Source organism: Talpa occidentalis, unplaced genomic scaffold, assembly GCF_014898055.3.
Source record: "Talpa occidentalis isolate TD23 unplaced genomic scaffold, MPIMG_talOcc4v2.1 talOcc4.4, whole genome shotgun sequence".
NCBI lineage: Eukaryota > Metazoa > Chordata > Mammalia > Eulipotyphla > Talpidae > Talpa > Talpa occidentalis.
The window spans coordinates 32,296,312-32,322,714 of NW_023604295.1; the positions used below are offsets into that span (position 1 = coordinate 32,296,312).

At 40.6% G+C, this 26,403-nt stretch overlaps 1 protein-coding gene across 2 annotated transcripts in view; it reads right to left on the reverse strand.

The window, feature by feature from the left end:
• The window catches only part of IGF2BP2 (insulin like growth factor 2 mRNA binding protein 2), a 153,463-nt gene extending 128,084 nt beyond the window's left edge, over positions 1–25,379 (reverse strand). For both annotated transcript variants that reach the window (XM_054700421.1, XM_054700419.1), the window contains exons 1-2: positions 25,122–25,379; positions 23,520–23,580 (exon numbers count right to left, since the gene is read on the reverse strand). In XM_054700421.1, coding sequence (XP_054556396.1) covers positions 23,520–23,580; positions 25,122–25,299 — 239 coding nt within the window. In that variant the 5' untranslated portion in view covers positions 25,300–25,379. The remainder of the gene's footprint in view (positions 1–23,519; positions 23,581–25,121) is intronic.
• Between the last annotated feature and the right edge of the window lie 1,024 nt (positions 25,380–26,403).

A 26,403-nucleotide genomic window follows, 5' to 3' on the forward strand; every position in this document is an offset into this window, starting at 1 on the left:
TGTGTTAAAGGTTAATACCAGCTTGTCAATCAGTCTGTGTGTGCTTAATGAAAACAAAGCTCTGCTAACATGACCCCATGTGAAATCTAAGAGCAAAGATTCATTTGATACCAAACTATATTATCCAAAGTCAAAAAGAAGCAACTTTTATTTAACTGATCGACTAGCCAAGGTAAAAGATCCTTTTCCACAACTCAGGAAGAGGAATCCCAGACTGAGGCAGAGATCAAGAAACTGAGAGAAGAAGAAAAAGCACTGAGAAATAGCCCATCCTTGAGCCTGGCGTCAAAGCAGGTGCAGAACCCTAGTACACAGCTTTGGTATCTGATAGCTCTGTGGTATTCTGCCCTACCTGGAGAGCAATGTGGCAAGACAGACACATTAAAACGCTCTCGGTATTTTCAACCCCATCTCAGTCAAGGCGTGGTCAGAACAAGTTCCGGAGAACTGGTCTGCCCTTCTATCACAGGTGTGCCAGGCTCCTTTTGGCAGCTCTCCCTAAACAAGCATTCCTTTGATAAGGGCTTGTAGGCTCAGAATTCTAGAGCAGGCAGGAAGGTTAAAGATGAACCTAACTTTACTGATGAGACAACTAATGGCAGACGAGTCTCAGAGTTGATTACCAACAGAACTAGAAGCAGAGCCCAGGCCAGCATTTCCTCCCATCACACTTCAGTATCATTCAAGTATCAGAAAACAGAGTTTCCTTCCTATCTGTATTGTTCTCTTGTAAAGCCTTTCAAAGTCCTGGCTTTATCTGGAGGTCACTTCTTTTCTTCCAGCATTTCCTTTTGTGATGATGTATACATAACATAAATGTTACCATTTTCACCATTGTTAAGTATACAGTTCAGTGGTATCAAGCAGAGATCTACTAGTGTGTATCCCTCACCACCATCACAGCAAGAGGTTTTTTTCATCTTCCCAAAGTGAAACTCTGTAACTATTCATCAGTAACACCCCACTTTCTCCCTCCCAGCCCCTGACACTCTACTTTCTCTCTCTACAGTTTTGACTATTCTAGATACTCCAGATAAGTGGAATCATACAGCATTTCTCTGACTTATTTATAATCTATGCAGTATCATGTCTTCAAAGTTCATGCATGCTGTAGCAAGTGCCAACATTCCCTTCCTTTTTAAGGCTGAGTAACAGTCCATGATAACAGCTTTACCACATTTTGTGTAGCCATTCATCTGTTGATGAACATTTGAGCTGCTCCCATCTTTTGGTTATTATGCCACTGTGAACATGGGTGTACAAACATCTATCCAAGTTCCTACTTTCAACTCTTTTGGGCATATTCCCAGAAGTGGAACTGCTGGAACATACAGAATGTCAGTGCTATTGTGAAATGTATAGGAAGTTAAATCATGTTGGTTGGTAAATTTTTTCAAACTAAATAATATTGGATGTTTTGTTCCTGCACTTAAAAACAATAAATTTTATGAGATATCTTTTAGAAGGTGTATGAAATGGATGGAAAAGCATAGCAATGATAGTGAGGAGAGAATTTTGATTTAATGTCCAAGGTCACATTGGACAAGACTTTTGACACTCTGAGCATGGATCGCTATAGGGAGGGAAGCATGGTCTAGATAATCCTTAAGGTCAATGGATTTTGAATTCTAACTTAGTTAGAGGATTAGTATGTCCTTTAATTTTTTTTTATTTTCCTTTATTTCTGTTTCAATCACCAAGCATATTAAAAGACCTGTTTCTAGCTAAAGAACTTAGTGCTTTCTTGAGACAAGAATTCTAGGGTCAATGAGAATTCCTGAGGTTGAAAAAAAAATCATTGAGACTAGTTTAATATAATAACAATTAATTAATGCACACCAAATTCAAGATCAAGAGAATATATTTGCCAAGAAAAAATTGCTACCATAGTTAGATCCAAACAACACTTCAGTTACTGTCACCAAGATCCCTGACTGACAATGCACTGTAAGTCAAAAAACAGACTTGACTACAGGTTAGAAACCAAGAATACACTCCCAACCCTCTCATTCTTGGGTTTTCCTTCCAAGCAGAGTTACTCTCTCTCCCCAGGAAAGATCTGCAGGGTAAGAAACATCCCCACACCTTTTTTGCCAGGTCCCCAGAATCTTTCTGTTTAGCATCTAAAATAAAGCAGGCTTTTTACTCTAGGGGCAGAAAGTACAAAATACAGAGAGAATTCCTCATGTCTGTTTCACCAGTCAATACATCAACTACTTAAAGTACCTTTTATGAAAAGTATCCTATGCTGTGTATAATTATCTCTACTAATCTATTCAATGCGTACAATCCTGTGAGACAGATGTGTTCATGTTCACATCACAAGAAAGGAGATGAAAGCTCAGAGAAATGTCTTGCCCAGACAGGTAGTATGGAGTCTTCTGGCCCCAAGTCCTTTCCAAGTCCTTTCCCCAAGTTCTTTCCACCACACCACTTACCCACACTCACTTCATCTATGTCAACTTAGACACCCCAAAAAGAACTTATGAATTTCCTCTCTTAAAAAACAGGGGCCTCGCTGGTGGCAAAAGGGCTTAAGCATGGCACAGTGAAGTGATCTACAGGCTCTGCAGCACAAGTTCAATCCCCAGCTGGCCAGGGAGCTACCCACATGGTGCAGCAGACCACTCCCATCTCCCCCACTGCTCCCCTCAGCAGTGTATTTCAGTAGATCCACCTGTTCTGCTCTTGCTCTGTCTCTGGTGAATCCTCTCACCCACCGTACCTCTGGCCTGTACCCTAATTCTTGGATGCAAAAATAAATAAATCTTTTTAAAAAAAAACAGGCTCTCATGATTTCACAATCAATTTATGGCTTTTCCACAAAGTATGAGTATACTGATTACATTTATTCTTTTACCTTTATTTCTGCTCATAGGCTAAATTTTTACAGAACTAAAGCCAAACAGAAATTTTAGATCAATCCTTTCATTAAAACATGCTTTTCAGGGATAGAAACACCTGTCTTCGGCAGCAGCAGACACTGATTGGGCCCCAGCACTTTTATTTACCTTCAAACTTACTCCCAAGAAGTCTGCTGGGAGAAAGGCATCCATTCCAGTCTTTCTTGGACACTTTTAGAGAGTTAGGCTATCCAAATCTTTCCTCTCCAAATTCTTAGAGTGCGAGCAAGCAGTGTTAATTAGTATTTATTACATAATAGTTTCCTATGACCACATACATTTTTCTACAGCACCGAGACCTCTGGGGTGGTCCTGGGTTGTACACTACATTTCTGCTTACTTTATTGGACTTGGAACATAATTTTACCATTTTTAATGACAGTAGAGGTTTATAATTATTGTGTCATTGATTTTGACATATTATGGGTCCCATCTATGATTTATTTGATACCATGACCTTGATCAGGATGTTAACACCTAAATATAATATTGTTCTTGTGGGAAAAACCACTGGCTTTAAAGCACCTGTTTTGTGAAAGTTTTTATTAATTCAAAGCCATGAAAAGTGGTGACTTCCTACTCAATAAAGCCCTAATTAAGCAAAATATAGCTGTAACTTTTTCTTTATCCAACTTAGAAGAAAAAAGCAATATTTTGGAGAGGACAAGTCAAGTTCCAGATTCCTGGTCTACCTCCTACATCAGTGGTTCTCAGTTCTGGCTGCACATCAGTATCATAAGAGGGCACATAAAATATATCTTAGGCCAAGTGCCTCAAAATTTCTAGGGGTGGGCTCAAGTACTACATATTTCAAAGCTCCCCAAGTATTTTCAATGTGTGAGTCCAGGGTTTACAACAGGTGCCCCCTGCTAGTGGCTCTTAAACTTGAGAGTGCATAGGTCACCTAAAAGGCCTGGTTAACACACAGATTGTTGGACCCATCTGAGAAGTTCTGTTTCAGTGGATCGGGGGTGGGGATAAAAATCAAACAAGTCCCTGGGGGATGCTGATTGCCCAAGGGCTATACTTGAGAAACATATACTCTATTTAGTCAGATATTAATAGTTATTCTTAGTTCTAACTAACCAAATTAGCTATTCTAATTTGATCATAAAAATATCAGACTACTCTTTATCAAGGCTGTTAGAAAAGTTTTCAACAGTATGGGCCAAAAAAAAAAAAAAATGATTTTCTACCTAATCACCAGTTAAAACAGATAGTTGATCAGAATATACCATCCTCTGAGAAATTTAGTTACTAAATTTGAGCCAGGGTGAAATCAGACACAATTCATTCAACCATTATTAGCTCTTCACTAGGAGGAGCACTTCCCAAGTGATATCTGGGCACACACACAGACTAAGTCATTCTTTCCTCCTTAGAAGAGTGAACAGATCATTAGCCAAGACTGGTATATATAGTAACTCAGGAGCCAGACCTTTATAGTTGAGATGATGCATTTCAGACAGGACTTAGGGGAGCTTTACACAGGAGGGGACTTCCCAGTTGCCAATTTTCCACTGTCTATAACAAAGCTCACAGCAGCAGCGCAGCACACTCCCTACCCCACCAGGGTACATCTGGACCTTGTCCCCCCGTTTAGAGGAGTACCAAGAACTACAGGCTAACTTTACTTCCAGGCTGAAGGTAAGTTCTTGGTTTATCTACCTTTGCATTTTTTACAAATAACCCAACACCTTACACATAGACGTATATGAGTAAGCGATGAAAAGAAATGTAATCTGGGGGTAAATCTAATGTGCCCTGTGGGTGCACACAGAAAGAGAGTACCGGCCAGGTTTAGACCACCAGTCTTATACTCTCTAAATAGCATTCCCATTCTAGCCTTATGCAATAGACATTTAAGACATATTCTTGACTAACCAAAAATATGGTCACACAGTAAGCTGGTATTGGAACAGAAAGGGTGACAAGCAACAATCTCTCCAAGGTTTGAAAAGAACAAGAGAAGATCCCTTAGAGATCATTAATGGAGTGACTGAGGGCTGGCTTCTTTTGTACCCTGTGTTCTAACCCCACTACTCTAGCTGAACACACAGTAGGTGTTTAAGCAATGCTGTTCCAAGTTGAAACAACTTGTTAAATCCCTGAGTCTCAAAAACATCTTAAAAATTACTTAGGCATTATTTGACACTCAGCAATTGATTTATGTGAGGTAACTGAGAGCTGGCAGGCACTTAATTTCAAAACCCAAATGCAATATCACCAACTAAGTATAGAATCCCTTTTATATACCCACCAACCAGACAAACCACTAGCAACAAAACTTGGGTCTCTAAAGATCCATGATAGAGAAAATATGCAGAAGTTAATGCTTTTCTCAAGAGGAGAATACCCACAAACACTTTTTTATTGTTAATAGAAGAACCGAAATAAATACAGAAGTTAAATGCTGATGTATCCTTTGGACTGCCAGTGTAGTAGGGGTTAGCTGCAGGCTCTGTACCACCCACAAAAATACAGCTTCCAGGTGCCTCTTCTACTCAATAGCTGGATATTGGAGGTCAGCATTCTATTTCTGACTAATATAATTTGCTATGCTCTGTCTTAGAAGTTACCCACAGTACTTCTTCTAAAACTAAAATATCTAAATTTTACCTTTAAAGGGTAGTACTGAAGCAACTGTCAAATGATCAATGTTAAAGTAGTCACACATTAAAAGACTAAAAAAAGGGAGAAATTTTCATTTTATTAAGCTATAATTATTCTGGTCAAAATTGCCTTCGTTTTCTGCCAATTAAGTAATACTCAATTGCCATGATTTACATTGAATTCTCTCTTTTGAATGGATGGATTTTAAACTCTTTTCTGCCATGAGAAAGTTACAAAAGCATCATCCTAAATTCTTCCAGAATAAAACAGTACCCAGATATGAACTTTTTGCAAAGGGCATCATAAACCTAAGATGAATCCGCTCTTTAGTACTGTTTTGTCAGTTTACCAAGGTTACAATACTTAATTGAAAGTAATACAATTTTTAAAAAATCTACCCCAGACATTCTACGAATTATCATTTATCTTCCCCTTACCATCAATTAGTCTGCGTCAATAAAGCCTGTATTTCATTCTAACCATAGTGTCGGGTCAAAAATTGAACAGCAGCAACCAAATTAGATTGATGCTGCTTGTGTTTTCTGAGAGGAGAACCTGATGCATCTGTTGATGAAAAATGCCTGGCTGCAGTCTCTCTATAAGTGGGGCTGCTAGGCTCATAGACACAACCGTGAATATCTAAGGTTCAAACCTCAGCCACACTGGCCCAGAAGCATTTCTGAAAACCCAAGAAACACCTTTGTTTCCCAAGGCCATACAAAGGCAACAGCCACTCCACACACTGAGGGATGCTGCGAAGATAGTGTCCTAACTGGAACTCTGAAGACAGCGCCCATGATGAGATGCTTTGTAGGCAGACACACCTACATGGCTCTGTGAGGAGGGGAAACTGAGTGATGTCAAGTCACTAAGTATGCCAAATCTTGCCCTTTTTTAACTTAAAAATCAAACCCACTGGAAAGGCAAATTAAGAAGGAAGAAGTGAGGTTTTTTGAGGCCTGAGTAGATCACCTGAGGCTATTCTGCCCACCAGACAACTTTTGCTTTCCCCAGCTCCTGCTCTTTCTATTTTCACTGCTCCCTCTGCCAAAGGCTGGTATTACACAAGGAAGGAAAGTCACTGAGGAAGAATAAGGGGAAAATACACTTATTTGTGTGTCTATCTATAAGTAGCCAAAAGTAGTAAAAAGCAACAACAATTAAAAAAGAGTGGAGACCATACACAAAAATCAACTCAAAATGGATTAAAGAACTAGACATAAGACCTGAAACCATAAAATATATAGAAGGAAATATAGGCGAAACACTACGTGATTTGCACATCAAAGACATCTTTACAGACACATCACCCAAAGCAGTGATAGTGAAGGCAAAGATAAACAGCTGGGACTACATCAAATTAAAGAGCTTCTGCACAGCAAAAGAGACAATAACAAAAACAAAGAGAAACCCCACCAACTGGGAGAACATTTTTGCACCCAACACTAATGATAAAGGACTGATCACAAAAATCTGCAAAGAGCTGATGAGACTCAACAACAACAAAGAAAATAATCCAGTCAAAAAATGGGCAGAAGAGCTAAAAAGAAACTTCTCTGAAGAGGAAATGCAAATGGCCAACAGGCATATGAAAAAATGTTCAGCATCACTTGTCATCAGGGAAATGCAAATCAAAACTACCATGAGATACCATCTTACACCAGTGAGAATGGCACATATTAAAAAAACTAGCAACAACAAATGTTGGCGAGGGTGTGGAGAAAAAGGAACTCTTCTGCACTGTTGGTGGGAGTGCAAACTGGTCCAACCACTGTGGAGAGCTGTGTGGAGATTTCTGGACCTACTAAACATAGAGCTTCCATATGATCCAGCAATTCCACTCCTAGGTATTTACCCAAAGGACACAGAAACATCAATTCCAAAGAACACCTGCACCCCTATGTTTATAGCAGCACTGTTTACAATAGCTAAGCTTTGGAAACAACCCAAATGCCCAAAAATAGATGACTGGATCAAGAAGATGTGGTACATATATACCATGGAATATTACTCAGCATTCAAAAAAGATAAACACATGCAATTTGCAGCAACATGGATGGCGCTGGAAGGGATCATGCTCAGCGAAATAAGCCAAAAAGAAAAAGAAAAATACCAGATGGTCTCACTCATAGCAGGAATCTAGAAAACTTAAATAAGGGACCAGGAAAACAAATAACTATAAGAAAGTGAAAATCAAAATCAACAAAAAACTACGAACCAGAGACACTTTTAAGGGGGCGGGGGTGGGAGGGGAGAGATTGGGGTCAGAATGGGGGGGCTGCAATTGTATGGGGAATATAAAAATAAAATTTATTATTTAAAAAAAAAAAAAGAGTGGAGAGCTACGAATCACAGAATTCCTTATTCATGTTGACCTTAAAGTTTCTGACTCTTAAAGATGACAAAAACCTGAAATAAATCTTAAACCAGTCTCTCCACTGAGGACCCACTGGGGAAGGTCTCTAAATGCTGAAAAAAAAAATATATATATATAATCAATTTGACTGTTTTGTGGAAAAATGCATCAAAATTTTAAACAGATTTCAACAATCTACCCAGAGCATATAGAAAAGGAGAGGTAGGTAAATGATAACTCAGGACATACGTTGGTTGACTAGAATACATGAATTGTGCAGAAAATTTTAAATGACCACTTGTTTTTTTTTTTAAGCAATATAAAAAGCATCTATCATTCCTAAAAAGGAGGCACTCCTAACAGACTCACATTCTATAAGCCTCCCAAAAAGCAGCTACTAAAATAATGTTTCACTTCCCATTAACTATCATGTTACTAGGACCTTTAAGAGAAAAGGTTAAATGGGTTATAGCAATATGTAATGCAGGTCAAGTAAGCACTGAGATTCAGTGAAAGTTTAAAGATGTGCCTGTTAAAATGCTATATTTGACTGAAGGCAAAGTAATTTAGGACATTCTGTGGGCAAAGTTGATAGGTTTGTATGAGTGTGGCAAAATGCTCACAGAGTTCAGTCTTTCAGCATTAACATGGGTATTTCTGACATTAAAAACAACACAAAGCCACTATCCAATTTTTTAAGAAATAAATGTATAATAAAGATAGGTACCAAAGACCTAAGTGCCCTAAGTTTTCGTGGGGGAGATAAATGGTTTTATCTGACATCAAAGTAACCACTGAATTTTGCTGAGAAAGATTTACTCAGATTTGGTATAGTAAAGAGTATATTTCTTAGAAAACCAATGATTTTAAAGAAGAGTAAATATATTTTTCTCTTGTAGACCATGGCTAACCACAGTATGGCACAATTCTGGAGAAAGCAGACCTCACCCAGTTATAAAAATAGCAAAGAAGACTCTTGCTTCTGGCAAAAAAACAAAAGTGACAAGCCTCTTTACTGATACTGGAAGAAAGAAGTTCTAAACTTTTCAAAAGGCATTAAAAGTCTAATGAAAATCATTTTTCAGGGGAAAGAAGAAAAAGAGGCAAAAAGAAAGAAAAAAATTCAGGTTGAATGTTAAGTATGTGACCCTGTCTAAGTCTTTGAGCAGTCTGGGCCTCAGTCCCTTCCTCTCTGAAATAAGGATACTACTATCCTAACAGGGTATTATGAAAACTGAATAAGAATTATGAAAGGCTTTAGTAGTTAGTAATTGTTATTACTTTGTTTCATGGGGAATTCTAGTTTATTCCAAAAGAGGCTGATATAAATATTAATTTAAGGGGATTATTCTTTTCAGTATAAGCCCCAAATCAGCTAAGTCTCTCTTTGATTTGCTAGCTTTTCCTGAATTGACTTAATTAAATCCTAGAAGGCTCCCAATGATCCCCACCCTCCTGATATTCATCTTTTGAATAATTCCTTCCCATAGGGCATGAGTTGGACTAGCAGCTCATGTCTAAGGAACAAAATAAGGCGGAAGTGATGATGTGCACTCAGTGACTAGGTCATAAAAGGCAGTGTAATATGGCTCTTTTGATTGGATTACTCACTCAGGAAGCTGAAGTCATGTTATGAGCAAACCAGAAGCTCCTGCTGTAAGGAGCTAAGACCTCCAGCCAACAGGGAGAGGGCAAGTGAGGCCTGCCAAGAACCGCATGAGTAAGCCTGGTAGCAGATCTAGCCCCAGTTGAGCCTTCAGATGACTGTAGCCCCAGCTGGCATTTTGACTGTGATCTCATGAAAGACACAGTGCCAGAACAACCTGGCTAACCTGGTGCCACATTTCTGAACCTCAGAAAATGTGTAAGGTAATAAATATTTGTTGCTTTTAAGTTGATAAGTTTGGGAGTAACCTGTATGCAGAAGTAGATTACTAATATAGAGTATTGACAGCAGATCTTGCTTTGCAATTAGCATTAAAGACCACTCATCGCCTTGGTCATGAACTACCTCACACAGATTCAGTCTTTGATAAAAGTATGGCAATTTTTTTTCCCAAATAGGTTTTTTTTTTTAAAAACGTGATTCCCAGCAGATTTTCAATGCAATTTAGGTTACAGAGAGAGCTATCTTTTTAGGAAACTGTATTTTCATGTAATCATAATCATACAGATTCTAATACTACTAAATCAACCTGTTCTTTTAAATACCATTCTGGTTCCAACAAATCTAAATCTCTGCTTTCCAATGCTATGCAATTGCTCCTTGCAGTTCACTTATGTTTTAGAGTCTTCAAACCTAGACGCACAAGAAAAGGTTTTATTCTACTTAAGCCAAAAGGTTAAATCAAAGGTTTGAAATACACTACACAAAAGAGCAAAACCTTGAACTACTATTCCCCATCTCCATCAAAAAGAAGGGAGAAAAAGAGGAAACAAAAGAAAAAGTAAATGATTAAGGGTATCTTATTATGGTTTTAATTTTAATTCATTATTCCAAAATATTTATTGAGCAGCTGTTTCCAACTGAAAGCATTTAAGATGCAGTGGTGGAAATAGAAAATCGGACAAGGGCCTCCCTGGTGGCGCAAGGGGATGAGCACAGCGCTGTGAAGCTGTCCGCAGCCTCTGAAGAAAGAGTTCAATCCCCGGCCAGGGAGCTACCCACATGGCGCAGCAGGCCTCTCCTGACTCGCCCGCTGCTCCCCTCAGCAGTGTCTTCAGTCCATCTGCTTGTTCTGTTCCCCACTCTGTCTCTGGTGAACCTTCTCAACTCCCACACCTCTTGCTATACCCCAGTTCTTGTATGCATAAAGAAATAAATCTTAAAAAAAAAAAATCAGACAAGACCCAGATCTAACTTCAAATTTTTAAAGTCTAACTGGCTATTTTTGTAGAACAGATGATCATCAACCCACCTCAAAGAAGGGAAGGAAACAAAAGAAATCTTGATTCCCAAGCTCCTGCTGGCCACTCCATAATGCTTACCACAGAAGACTTAGTAACTTGTGTTCTTCCAAACAAGTACTATACCTCACCATTACAGTGGTCACTAAGAGCTATTTCAACAAGCATGTAAGTTACAGAATAAAAAAATTCATTTTTTTAAAGATTTTATTTATTTATACAAGAACTGGGGTACAGGCCAGATGTGCGGTAGGGTGAGAGGATTCACCAGAGACAGAGTAGGGAACAGAACAGGCAGATTGACTGAAATACACTGCTGAGGGGAGCAGTGGGCGAGACAGGAGAGGTCTGCTGCGCCATGTGGGTAGCTCCCTGGCCAGGGATTTGACTCGTGCTGCAGAGGCTGCTGACAGCCCCATAGGTTGTGTCCCAACACAAAACCAAAAGCCAAGGACTTTAAGACTTGCCTTCAGGGGAATCACTGAGGGGACAAAGTGTTTGTTTTTGTTTTTTTTTTTTAAAGTAATGCCGTGGGCCTCCCCTGGGAGCGCAGTGGTTGAGCGCTGGGTAGCGAAGCTGCCCGCAGCCTCTGCAGCGCCAGTTCGATCCCCCGCTGCTCCCCGGCCACCAGAGGAGGGTCCCACATGGTGTGCAGACCTCTCCTGCCGCCCGCTGCTCCCCTCAGCAGTGTGCTTCGGTCCTTCTGCCTGCTCTGCTCCCCACTCTGGCTCTGGTGAATTCTCTCACCCTCCCGCGCTTCTGACTGTACCCAGTGCTTGCATAAATAAATAAATAAATCTTTAAAAAAAAAAAGTAATGCCCTGGTTTTTAATAAGAGTAAAGCTTGCAGGACAGACACAAAAGAAGTACCTTTTGGCATACAATAGCTCAGGCATCCCTTTTTAACTAGCTGTGCTTATGGAACCTTAACATATACAACAAATAAAAGTAGGGAATACTCTGAAGAAAGGTTAGGGAGGCCAAGAAGCTTGGAACTAGTGAAGTAAATGTTTTTTCTCCATGAATTACTGGGTACGTGTCACTAGACCCATCACTCTTGAGTATCCGTTGATTATAATGACTTTACTAAGGGTTGGGGTTTAGTCACTGGCCAGTTTCCTGGAAAGTTCCTGAAGGACAAAAATTCTGCACTACTGATTGTAGAAAAATCCATAAATTTGTTTGGCTTGCAGTTGGCAAAGCAAACATTTGTTACTAGAGTGAAAATGACAGGAGATGGAAAATGACAGGAAGGAGATTCAGAAGTAACAAACACAGGCTCTAAAGTGTCCTCCAGAAAGAACTTTAAATCTGCTGGAATGCCTAATCAAAGGGTTAACTAAGGATCCAGAATTATTATAGGAAACACACTTTCAAACCATCTTTTGAAGCAGTTCACCCCTTTCTAAATCAAATTCTAGACCAAACTAATATATAAAATAGCAAAGAATGTAATTGTTTTCTGATTGCAGGTGGGTCAGAGTCAGCATCCTCCAAATATATCCATCCATTCCTTTTTCCCAAAAATATGGCATCTCAGAACCCACAGGTTCTGTGGTACACACTGTTAAAAGCACTGCCATGGGGAATAAAAAATATGACTTTGGCCTGGAAAGTTTTAAGACAGGTATTAACACCTTGACCATGATTGCAATATCAAAATTACTGTTTTGAAATCATTACTGAAATAGATACACATAGTAAACCATTATCAAAAATCAGTGAACCAAAAACCTAGCTCTCCCCTGGCAAACCTCTTAAGATACAAAGAACTGTATTGAAACAACCACCTGTTCTCAGTCCTTTATAGTCCTTAAAACAACCATTTTAATATTACTTCATAAACCTAAATCCCTACCTTCTTTATTTCAAATAATTGTTTAACCATTTGTCATCTCAAATCTTTCGTGAAGGAAAAAAAAATAAATGAATAAAGTGTAAATTATAAAAATATTAAGCAACTACAAATTTTGGGAATATTAATCAACTAGTATTTTGATACTTATTATTTATAAGGGAGAGAAAAAATCATACATCTTACAATAACTAAGCTTTCTGAATGGGAGAAAATATTTGCACAGTATATATCTGAGCAGGATTGATATCCAAGGTCTATGAAAAACTCATAAAACTCAACAAAAAGAAACAAATAACCTAATCAAAAAATGGGCGAAAGACCTAACGAGGTATTTTTCCAAAAAAGAAACAGAGATGTCCAATAGGCATATAATGTTCATCATCCCTTAGTGTCAGGGAAATGCAAATAAAAACTGCATTAAGATTCCATCTCATGCCTGTGAGAACAGCCCATATCAAGAACAGAAACAAGAGTTGGTGAAGATGTGGAGGAAAAGATGCCCTTGTACGCAGAAACTTTGTTTCTAAAGACCCTTGACTTCATCATTTTCAGTGGTTACACAACTCAGAGAATTTTATAAAATTTAGTTTACAATTGTCCAGCCCCTATGGAAAACACTATGGAAATTTCTCAAAATATTAAAAGAGATCTGCATATCACCCACATATGATTCCACTCATAGGTATGATCCAAAGAATGTAACAATATGAATTACCTGCACTCCTGTGTTCGCTGCTATTTACAATAGCCAAGATATAGAAACAACCTAAGTGCCCAACAATGAATGGTTAAATAAAAATCTGAAATATTACTCTGCTATATAAACATTAAAAAATAGATAATATCTTGCCACGTGGGATAATATGGACGGAGCCAGAGGGGATTCTGCTAAGCAAAGTAAGTCTGAAGGAAATAAACAAATACTGGGTGATTTCACTTATATGTGGGAGACAGAGAACCAAAATGAAGTAGACAAAAACAAACCCTTAGAAGGTCACCACAGGAGGAAGACAGATAGGGGCAAAGGTGGAGGGGGTCCTATGGACTGTGGTGGTGGGTATTGGGACATCATTGGTGGGTGTGATGTGGTGACATACATTTGGAGAAGCATATTTTGTGAGAGGGGAAAAAAACAAAAAAAGTTAATACTTAGCAAAACAAATAAAAAAGTTTAGTTTATTAAAATTTAGTTTATAAATCATAGTGTCCATGATTTGAAAACATCACTGTTACTTTGAAGAAAAAGGGAAAAAGAATACAGCTGGACCCAGATTACTAATATATCCACAAATTCTATCTTCAATTGTTGGTGTGTTTTTTCAGACTTTTACCCTTTACAACTGGACTTTATAATAAACACAATTGCACTGTGGGGGCAGGGGGGTGGGGGTGGGTGACCTAAACTTTCAGCACTAAGGAAATTCCTTCCTAAACTTTTAATCACTCACAGGAGGCCACGTAGTTTGACCCCCACAACCATGGAGGAGCTTGTCTGCTGCACATTCTTAGTAAGTGTAATCCAGGGAACCCATACATTCCAACACATTGAGCAAGCACACACACGCCTCCCTGGCTTCCCCAAACCACCAACGCCAAAGAAGGGGCACTGGGTTGAAGGCAGGCCCGCACACCAGGCACTTTCCAAGCCAGCCCAGCCATCTCAATGGAAATGCAATGGGGAAGGAGAATGAGAGAATAAAATAGAGAGAGAGAGAGAGAGAGAGAATATGACAATGAGACTATGAACCAGACCAGGGCATAATAGAAAGAAGTGGTAAACCTTCTAAGGGGCAGCGCAGTTACGATACTCCTATCAGTTTTTAAACATCCAAGAAAAGAACAACTTGTGTGAGACTTCCAGTCCTGCTGTCACCAAAGGAATCACTGTGGAAGCACTGTCTTCCACAATGTCTGCGAGTACACTCTTCCACTCGTGCGCTAGAATTATTAAGAGAGAATGTAGGAGCTACTGACATAGTTCAGTCACATAAGCTTGTCGGGCCCCAAGTCTCCCTCACTCTCTCCTCCTTTTTTTTTTTCCTTCCCTCCTTGTCTTTCCTCCCTTCCTCTTTTCTTTCTTAATAATTGAGGCAATAAACTACATTTTTTAAGTATTAAAATGTTTAATCATTTACTCCAATTCTCTCAAGGATGCACAAGTATTTTATTCTAAAGCATTACCTATATAGTGATTTTTAAAATCCATTTTTCAAATATGCATTATTAAAATAACAAAGATCAGGAGGGATTAAAGTAAAAGGGCTCCATGTAATAAAAAAAAAAAAAGACCAAAAAATCCCCAAACAAACAAACAAAACAAAACAAACCCAATCCTATATGGCCTGTCCGCACATGAGCTTTTTCAAAGTATCCTCTACTTCATGAATTAGTTTGAGGTTCACCTGCCTGTAGAATCACCATTCAATTACATATTTTTGGCTTTGTTTTTTAAATAGAAAGAGCAAAGAGGAAATATAACATGGCAATAAAAATGTCTTTTCTGTTAATATTTTAAGCTCCACTGGAGGTTCTTAACTGAGAAAAGTCATTATGTTTTATCTCATAATAAATTTCATAAAATTATGATCTTATCAAAAAATACCACCTCTGTATCTAAAAACAAATGTTTGTATATCTCATTTCATTGGTAGTATAATTGTATCTTAATTCCTATATTAAAAAGGTATACATTTAAGTATTGTGTCAAAAAGAACAGAAATCTTTCAACTTCCTGTGTTTTCACTGACATGTTCATGTGTCAAAAGTTTAAAATTTTCTAATATTAAATGACATGAATCATTTTATAAAAAGCAATTCACAAGAATCCCACATTTTCCTTCTCCAAACCAGACCTTTTTTTTGTTTTATTTTGTTTTTACATACAGATAAAAATGAAAGCATGACAAACCTTGGGCAACATCTACATCCTAAACAAAAGATCCTGAGTTTCTTTTTCAGGACTAGAAAAACAAAACACCTGGATTTAATGCAATAATACAGATCTTGCCCCACAGTGCATGTGTATGTTTTCTACACTTTCGACCACGGTAATTTTTAAAAACATGTTTTCATCTTTATATATTTACAGATGCCTATAAGACTGCTTCAAGAAAGTTTCTTCAAATTGTGAAAGAACACCATTTAGTTGTCTTTCAATTGCACTAAATTTATAATATACTAAGCTTCAGCCCCTTATCTTCCTTAGCATATCTGTTGTATATATAAAATTTTGTCTCTATTCTGAGTTGCGAAAAATAGGCAAAGCTACTCTATAGCTATGTACACATTACCAACACTTCCTCCTTTCTTGCTGGAGCCTTGTTTCTGTGTTCAAATGAGAAGGACAGCAAGGGCAATCCGGGCACTGCCTCTTTGAAGCCGGTTTGGTCAGGTGCAAGGAGGCGTTGCTTTGATTCTGAAGCTTTACAACCCTATCTGTAAAAGGGATGAAATACAGATCTCCCTTGGCTGCTGTGAGGTGACAATAAGGCAAGCAGAAGGCCTTGTCCAGTCCTTCACATGTCAGCTACCAGCAAGCCTTCCTTGCCTTTCTTCCTTTCCCCATCTACTGAGTAACTATATATTAATTTAAGAAATGAAATGTGCGGGGGGTTGGAAATAATCTTCTTTCACCTATTTTTTTCTTTGTAATCCCTTCCTCCCTCCCATCACCACCATCAAAAATGAGAATACACAAAAGTTAAAAGCAAACAAGGAGATAAATGCATGGAAAATTTTAAGGGGAAATGGACCATAATCACATGCTTAGTCTTTCAGTATATGTTTTTGAGTGATTATATCATTAATGAAGAATTCTGAGAACCTTATGGAAGTTATCCTATTAATACTCATTCCTTCTCCATAGTAAAGGTTAAAGGCCACATCCTGTACAGAAAATAAAGCAGAGAGACATACCACCTTGGTGGCAGAGTTGGAAAAGGCCTGACAACTACCAGGAAAACATTTAAACCAAAACATAGTTCTGATCTCTGGCAATGAATTAGCTGAAATCTGTGAAGAGCTCACACAAGTGATTCCTTAAGCTTGACTTTCATTTACTACATGATACAGTCTGGACCAGGACTACAGTTCTCTGCCTGTCTGTGTTGAGAGGAATATCTTTCTTGACATGCCCTACATTGTAACACAAGGACTAGGAACAATGGAAAAAAAAACCCAACAAAGTAACAACAACATCCAAACTGCTTAGCTAGACATACTCCCCTCCCACCCCCCCCCACCATGGACAAGCCTGGTGATGATAAGAGGTAATTTTTTAATTGCCAATGTTTCTATTTTTTTTTTCTTAAAAACTCTGATACAGATAATGCAGATGGATATAAAAAATAAGATGGCTGCATAGAGTCATTCACAAACAGATCTATTTTCATATATTTCCATTACTGTTGAATGCATCCTTTAAATCTTGTAACACCTTCAGTTAACTTCTTTAACTAAAAAGAGAACTTCATGCGGGTGAAGCATGCTGGAATGAAAATTAGAAGACCTAAGCCCCAGCCTAATATGAATATTCAGTGTAAGAAGTTAAAAACCTCTCTGATAATGCTACTAGTATTTCTTATACAGCAATACATAAAATAATGAAACAACCTTTTTGATCACATTTAAAACAAAAATAAAAATCCACATTTCCCTCTAAGGCAAATTCTTACATGGTCGAACTCATTAATTATATGACAATAAGAAAAACGGAAAATATCCTTTCAATGCAATAGTGCCATGCAAACCTTCCTGGTCAGTAGGTACAGTATCTCTTATGATATAGGTAAGTATTGGTTAAAAAAAAAAAAAAAGCATCAGAACTCTTAACTTTCATTTGTTCTATTTATTGACATATCTGTTTTATTTATGAAATGTTCTTGAGGGTCAACAGTATGGGAAAATTCTAACTAAATGTTTACACTTTAAGAATGTGTAGAACAGCAGATCAATAACCATGAAACCTAGGAAGAAACAAACAGAATACATCTCAAAAATACAAACTTATTAATTGTTAAAAATCAAAGGCTTAAGGAGAAGACAGTCATCTATTAAATGTGAACACTGGGTTAGTTTTTGAATTTGATTGCTTACTATTAATGCAAAAGCATCCATTTCCACTAGTCTTATTCTACACCTTGCTATTATCAAACCAATTCTACACCTTGATATCATCAAACCAAATTGGAGTAAGTTATTTAATTCATCCCTCTATAAAGCCAAAGCAGCAGAATTTGAATTTTTCTGTGAAAGAAAATAATTTTTCTTTACCATTTTTTGGAAGGATCAGTCTAAACTCTATGATCAAAACATGAAAAGTAAAACCTTAAAAATAATGCTCTGAGCACTCTGCAATTTTGCTGCCCAAAATAGAACCCATATAGTCCATGCCACTGAATGAAAATTACAAGTTTGTAAGCATGAAGTAAAATTATAAAGTAAAAGATTTTTAAAAACATTTTAATGGTAATAAATGGGAGGAAAGATTGTTATTGTTACTGCTGTTTGTTTATGTTATTAGCTTTTCTTCAATAAGTATTTTGAATGACCACTCAAACTAATCTGAACTGGAATTTGAGCATAAAAAGACTGAACTTTAATAAGTTATTAGAGAATATTTTGCTAAATAAACCTTTTCATCCTCCAAATTGAGAAATTATTAATCATAACTTGAAACTGTGCTTCTGACTAAAAGTTTTAGAAAATTGCTTTAGCCAAATCCCACCATTCTCTTCTTGAATAACAAAAAGAACATCAGAGATACTTTTGTAGTGTTGAATTAATTCTTAAGAATATATTTTTGAAATTTATAATTCACTTTAAAACAGTAAAGACACTATGCTTCTAATAAAATCAAGTGTTTTTGTTAGGCAAAATAATATATTACTTTCCATAATATAGAATTTCTAAATGAAAATATATTGAAATCTTAACTTAAAAACCTTAAAAATAGCTTATAGATCATTAATGCCTTCACAGAATCCTTGGCTAACCCTCTTTGAGAGAGGGGGCATCCAAACAGAAAGGAAGGAGTGTAGGTTTTGCTTTGGATAGTTCTTCCAGCTTCATGTACACTGAAAAAACCACTACACATGCTTGTTTTTCGCTTCTTTAAGAAGATGCAGTACCCAGGCAAATACTGCACTTGGTTCCCTTTGCTACAAGGTCAAACACTTAGAGAGAGCAACAGTTGCTAAATTAAAGGTTTCCTCCTCTTTCCTCTTGATATCATCTGTCTGAAACTACTGTCCCCCACAAAGCACACACACACTCTCACACACCCATGTGCACACACCCCACTGAATCAGAGATGACACACATAGCTCAAATAATATCCTCTAACAACTGTGACCAATTGCTCATCTACTTTTGAGGATTTCATTAGCTGACTTGGAAGAGTGATTCAGCAGTAGAGAGCAAATATTTAGAAAGCTGGAAAGTATCAAATATGTATAAATAGTTCCTGTAGAAAATGGATTTTTATAGTTTTTTTTACTTTTAATAAATGTGCCCCAGTTGCACATTTTAACATTTACATTCCCCCACTTGAAAATCTAAAGCAACCTCCACAAAATAAAAACATTTATTCAAAATTATAGTAAAAGTATAATTGTATAGTAAAATTACACAGTATTATAATTGTGATAAGCTATTAGCTCTAGAACTTCAAAGTCCTTTTAAAGCATTTTTTCTTAAAGAAAATGTTTTAGAGCATGATGTATGCAAGATGTTGTACAAATACTGTTAATTTCTCTCATCTTCTTTATATAAGTGACAGTCTGAGGTTAGCATTGTTAAAAACAAAACTCTTAGGCCATTTTTTACTGGTCATCTTATATCCAGTCAGGAAACATTATTATTGAAAAAAACATAATTTGACCAATGTATTACATCGCCAAATCACCTTTTAGTATTAATGTTCAGGTGTTTAGTCCTTTAATATTTCCATAAACTATTACAATTTAAAACTGATATGCATTTGGTGAACTAGAAAATCAAGCAATATTAAAAATCTTTTAATTTGCAGACCTTCTTGGTTTTTAATATTTAACTAAATAATGAAAAAAAATCAAATGATCAGACTTTTAAAAATGCAAACTAGTCTTAAATTTATATTAATATCTGAATTACAAGTTACCAAGTAACTGTTTTTCTCTAGTTTCTATTTTAATTCTGTCACATCTCTCTTAAAGATCACAAAATATATAATTCTCTATAGCATTATCTAGAATCATGAAAAAATTACTAGCCTTTACATGAGAAACTAAACATCTAAATCAAAGTCATATCAAAAGTAACCTTAGAGTCTGATATCATATCTTCTATTAGCATATGTTATATCCACACATGAAATCTTATTAAATCCAGGCATTAATTTTTAATTGAACAAATTCTTGAAATAAGAGGTTGCTATATGGTTTTAACCTAATAAAGTCTTTTCTGTTTCTACAAAACTAAAAATTGATGCAGCAAGGCTTTGTTGCCGGGAAGGCTTGAGGTTGGGTGGGTTTTGTTTTTTTTTTTTTCTTTTTGGTATTTAGTTCAACTATACACAATGTGGTACATACAAGCAAAATACAATTGAGATACTGTTTTCTTTAACATTCCTATAGGAGACCAAATTCATTTGCATTAGAGAGAACACAATTACTGATTTTTAACTCATGAAAGACAAATTCATAGCTTTTTCCTACAGTATTTTATAGTATTCACACCATCTCAGTGAAAGCAAGTCTAGCACTACTTAGTTACTTCCTAGAAGTGGGCAGAAATTGCATTTTTCAAAGTTTTGTTTCTCACAGAGTCATTCAACTTTAGTTTGAAACACATTCAGGTTTGTGTCTGTCTCAGATCTAACCAATTAATGCAATGTGTGTGTGTGGAGAGATACACATTATTTAAACTAAACTCTCATCAACATTGAAAAATGAAATTTCTATCAAGGAAATTTCCACAACTTTAAAGAGAATATGAAAACTTACCAGTTTTTCCTCTTTAAGAAACCTATGATTCATATATACGAGGCAAGAAATATGAAGACAGAAAAAAGATCCAAAGATTTTTTTTATTTAACAGAGTCTACAACCAACTTAAAATAGATGAATAGTACATGGTTTACATTACAATAATTTGCATTTAACGAGAATGAAATGCATGGCAAAAAGAAAAGCATTTTCTACTTCAGAGTGACCCTGAGAAAATAATAGTATCCAGTCTGTCCACTACAATGGCACATAAGAAATGATGCTAGAATAATACTTAACAAGAAACCGAATTGGTAAGCAAATGGCATGCCAATAATTTCATAACTGAAGATAAAAACATCTCCTCCTATAGCATCATTAGTTTAAGCAAACTATTTGGAATGCAGACACTAAAACTGATTCTTGAGAACAGAAAGAAATCAAAACATTATAAAGACAATGAGCACTCAATTTTTGGATGATTTTTTTAAGGAAGTCATGAGGATGAATTGTTTTCTTCACATTTTCACTTGAACTAACACAAAAACCACATATAGAACTGACTTAACAGTGACAAATTTACTTCTAACTTGTTAATTTTCATAGAAATGCAACAAAAGAACACCAGAGCAGTCACCATATAACATAACAGCTTTGGTTTCAAATGTCACAGTACCCTCCTTTCTGAAAGCCACCTCGGTAGTAGTGCCCTGAGAACATACAGCTGCTCATCCCAGAAGTCTGAGCTCAGCATACAACACCAGTCATTAGCTATCTCTCCCTTAGCTTGCAGTTCAAGTAACTCATTTCTGCATTTTAAACTAATAAAGCAAAGGAAAAAAAGATTAAAACCATTCAATCAGAAATGATGCAACCCTCCACAGCAGCAGCTTATGCATACACTTGGTATGTCAGAGGTCCTCACTGCAGTGAATCACACAACACATTGTAATCTACTTCCTAGGTATTTCATACTGCCCACATGTTCAAAGAAATCATGTACTAATAGTGCTGTGTAAATCCTACATTGGTCTTTATTTAATTAATACCAAAAATTTGAGGCATGCTTTTAACTCTGAACTCATACACACACCAAAAAGAAATCCAGCTAACAGCAAATAACCTCTGCATTTTGGGGGAAAAAAAAAGTTTAAAAGAAGTCTATTTTGTGAGAAGTTTTACAAGGTATTAATAACCTTAAATAAACTAGTATTTCACTTAAATTGCAACATTAAATGACATTCTTTGTAATATGAAATGAGACATACCTGACGAAAGTTAAAATTCTAAAGTTTTATGCTAATTGAAATCCTCCCTCCCCCTCCACCCCCAACCCCCACCCCCCACCCCCGCAAAAGCAACAGCTATATAGCCAACAAAATTAGACATTTACAGAAACATAACCCATCAAATATTTTGGGTAGTTTTCAAACCTTGTTCAAGATACTCATCAAATTTTCAGGTGTTCTGAGACAAGTAATCTAAACTTAGAATAAATACTTAATATATCAGAAAACTTCCACTTGGATTTCTCAAGCAAAAAAAAATTTTTAGGTAACAAATTTAGAATACTTAATTGAAAAATCAATCAATTACACACTAACCTTTTCCTGGAGGTTCTATCTAGCTTAATATTACCTAGGTTTTTTTTTTTTAACTTTTATCTTGCATTTAACTTTTATCTTGCATTTAACGAGAATGAAATGCATGGCAAAAAGAAAAGCATTTTCTACTTCAGAGTGACCCTGAGAAAATAACAGTATCCAGTCTGTCCACTATAATGGCAGACTTGTTTTTATAGGTATTAAGTAATTTTCTGATATGCCGCAGAATCATTTGCAAACAAAAGATACTCTATTGCTTAAATTAAAACATATCTGGAAACGTGCATACAAGTAGTTTTTGAAAGTCCCATCAACAAAACATCAGAGTATTTATAAAATTAGGATAGTTTGTTTTAAAATTATTCCATCCTGACAAAAATCAAGTAAGTGGTTAGATTATTGTCCATCACAAATTATAAAAGTGGTGGATCAGACTTCACTTAGTCTCCAATTCAGCTACTTAATGACTAATGGTGAAGAAATGTATGTGAATGGGATAAAAAATAAGTTCAGGGGGAGGGTCTAGAATGAGTAATAAAGGGCCCAAGTTTAAAGTCCACAATAAACTACAAACAAAGATGTTGTCCCTTATTTTTTCCTCCTAGACAGTGCCTCATGAAAGCAAATCACTGTCGAGAAATTCAACCGCCACAAAATTGTTCACTCCTTCATTAACAGCGCACTTAAATATAACTATAGATTTCACTGTGGCATTTGTTTAGCATCAAACACATCTTAAAAGCAGCAACAAAACGCTCAGAAGTAATGTTCAGCAGTCTCAGTGACTGAAGGTCTGCCTTTTAACTGCCATCCAATCTAAACAACCTACTTCTTTAGAGGGATAGGCAAAATACCGACCCCCTTATTGAATTATTTTATTATTCAACATGAAGCTATCTAAAAAAGAAAACTAATTAATCGCCAAGTTTAGTTAAGCAATTTAGCTGACACAGTAAATATTTACTCTCAACATCTCACAGGAAGTCTTGACAGCATTTGCTGCCATTGTGCTGGGAATGGGGGTAGGAATAGGGGGTGGGAGGCCAGTTTTGATAAACAAGTTCAACGGTCCCAGCGAATCTAACTTAGTGCTCGCCACCCCCCACTCCCAATAAGGCACCAGATATTTTCCAAGTACAGTCAACACCTTATATAACGAAAGTAACACATGGACCCTTCTAAACTATCTTATCTCCGCTAGCAAAACAAACAAGTCTTTTGCAAATTATAAAATCACATTTTTATAAAACTTAGTGTATTTTTTTCACTTACACATAAGCCCAATCGCAAAATAACTGAGCAAAATATATTTACCTGAGCTTTTTAGAGACTGAGTAATCAACTTCCATGATTTTCCCATGCAATTCCACTTTACCTTTAAAACAGAAATTAAAGCACTCAGAACCTTCCTTGGATCACACCCGCGGGGGTCTAGGACGGGCACGCACAGAACTCCGCGCTCCGGCTGCGCCTGCGGGCGCCCTCAAGGGGTCTCCCTGCCGCGCGAGCTGGGCAAACTTGGTTATTAGCTTGGGAGACAAGGTGGGGCGCCCGTTTCTCCGGAGGAGGTGGGAAGGGTGGGCGCGCGATCCGCCGACCCCAGGTGTAGCTGTGGGTGGCGATGCCGGAAAAACAAATTTAATAAAGAGCGGCGCCAATTTGAAAGGATGAGCTCACTTGAAACTCAAGCTGCAGGCCGGCGGGGCCCCACTCCTCCCCCGACCCCCACCTCTCCGTTCCGCTAACCCCGGACCCGAAGACTCCGCCGAGGCCCCCTCCCAGCCCTCGCCCCGCTTGGGCTCCCAGAAGACGCGCCGAAGCCCCCGGGGCCGGTGGCTGCGAGAGCGGGGTGTCCGCCGGCTTCGGGGTGTCACCTTGGCCTCGGCGCCGCCCCGCCCCCACCTCGCGCGCCCGTGGGGACGGGGCTCCCACCCCGCGGGGTTGGGGGGCTCAGGCTCGGGCCTGGGGCGCGCGGCTCCGAGCCGAGCGGGTGCGGGAGGGCGAGTTGGGGCGCGCGCGCGCGAGTGTGTGTGTGTCGCTCTCCGCCTCCCGTCTGGGCTCCGGCGCGCTCGCGGGCCCCCCGGTCGCCTCTTTCCCGGTTCCCAGCCCGGGCCCCCACCGAGTTGAGACAGGGCACCTCGTAAAAAGGTGCTTCTGGCCGAGCGGGAGGCAGGGGGACAGGCGGCGGAAAGCCCCCAGCCCCGAGTTCTTCTCAATAAAATCGGACAAAAAATTCAGAGAAAAATAGGAGCGCTTGAGAGACGAGCGAGAGGGGACAGGGGTTCGGAGGGGACCGAGAAAGATGTGCCGTCGTGCCGGGGCTGGGGCTGGGGGAGCTCCGAAAGCTAGGAGGGCTCATCAAGGTGGCGCCGAGGGGTGCCGAAAGTGGGGGACACAGGGGCGCGATGGGGAGGGGGCTCGAAGGGAGAGTCCAGCGCAGGGGACGCCGGCGGGCGAGCGATCCTGGGCACGAGGCACGGAAAGGGGTAAGGTCCGACCAGTGCAGGAGATGCAGGATTTGGGGGGGGGTCCCTGACCCAGGGGGTGACGGGAAGGTCAGGGAAGGCGGAGGACAAGGGTTCTCTAAGTATGGGGGTGGGGGAACTCTGGAGGGCAGTTCGGGGCGCCAGGGGAGCGTGGGGTGCCCCCAGAGAGGGAGCCTCGGGGTCCCTCGGAGCGACACCGGGTCGCGTCAGGGTTGCGGCTCCGAGGGCAGGGGGTGACCGCAGCCGCGGGGGGAGGGGAGCGGGCGGTCCCCCGCGCGGGCCGGCGCGGGGAGTTGAGGGGCTGGTGCGTGGAAGTGAGCGTGCGGGCGCGGGAGCCCCAACCCGGCGCCGCCGGGGCTCGGCCTCCCTCCGGGCGCCGTCCCGGCCCGAGCCGGGCGAGGCGGGGGGAGGCGCCGCGCCGAGAGCTCACCGGAGAGGGTCTCGATGGCGCGGATGGCCCAGTTCTGGTCGGGGTAGTCCACGAAAGCGTAGCCGGACTTGAGCAGGACCTGTCCCGCCAGGGGCAGCTTCCTGTCCCCGAAGAGCTGCCGGAGGTCGTCGGCGGTGACGGCGGGGCTCAGGTTCCCGATGTAGAGCTTGTTCATCATCCGTCCCTTCCCGAGAGCCCGCGGCTCCCCCGGCCCGGTACCCAGCGCTCCTCGCCTCCGCGCTGCCCTCGTCTCTCCTCCTCCGCCGCCGCCCCCCCTCCCCGCCCTCCGCCCGCCCGCCACCCACCCCCACCCTCACCCTCGGCCTGGCTCCCCCCACCGCGGCCGGCCCGGCCCGCCCGGGGGCAGAGGCGGAGGCGGGGACTCGGCGCGGCTGCCTCCTCGGGGCAGAGTCCCGGGCCGGGCGGCGGCGCGCGGACAAAGCGCTCTCTCTGCCTCCCTCTCTCCCTCTCGAGGCGGCGGCGGGAGGAGGAGCAGCGGCGGGCGGCGGCCGCGCACCCCGCGTGTGTCTGTGTGAGAGTTTGTGCCGGCGTGTGCGCAGCCGAGAGTGAGCGAGCGAGCGCCCCCTCCCCGCGCCGCTGCGCCCCTCGCCTCGCGCCCCCCCGCGCCCCCGAGCGCGCGGCGCGGCTCCCCCGGCTTCTGCCCCGCGCCGGGCGGGCGGAAACGGGTAGCGATCGCGGTCGCGGGCTGGGGCTCCCGGGCGCCCCGAGCCGCGGCGGGCGCGGCGCGGAGGCCGGGGCAGCGGCGCGCGGAGGAAGGCGCGCCCGGAGCGCGGGTGGGAGCGCGCCGGGGCCGCGGGGCGGCGGGCGGCGGGGCGCGGAGAGGGTGTGCGCAAGGTGGACCGGATGTGGGAGCGCGGCCGCCAGGGCGAGCGCGAAGGTGTGTCCCGGAGGTGAGAGGCCGGGGCAGGCTGGAAGACAACAACTTTCGCGGCGAGTTGGCGGAGTCTGGCGCCCGGCGCGTTTCTGGGCGAGCGCCGGTGCCGAAAGCCGTTCCCCGCCCTCTCCCGGCGACCCGGCGGCGCGTGTGGTCGAGGGATCGCGGGCGCGAGTCGCGGCACTTGGGGGTCCCGGACGGCCCGGGCGCTGCGCGCGGACTGTGCGCCCTGGGGAGGCTGCGCCCTGAGGCGGGCCTCAGTTTCCCGGCCAGCTCGGGGAGACGCTAGGCCAGAGCGGAGTCCTGTCCCCTCCACGCGCAACCAGTGCGCCCGGAACCCCGCGGCCGGCTGCAGCCTGACGTTGGCAGCCGCTCGCCGTGCTGGGA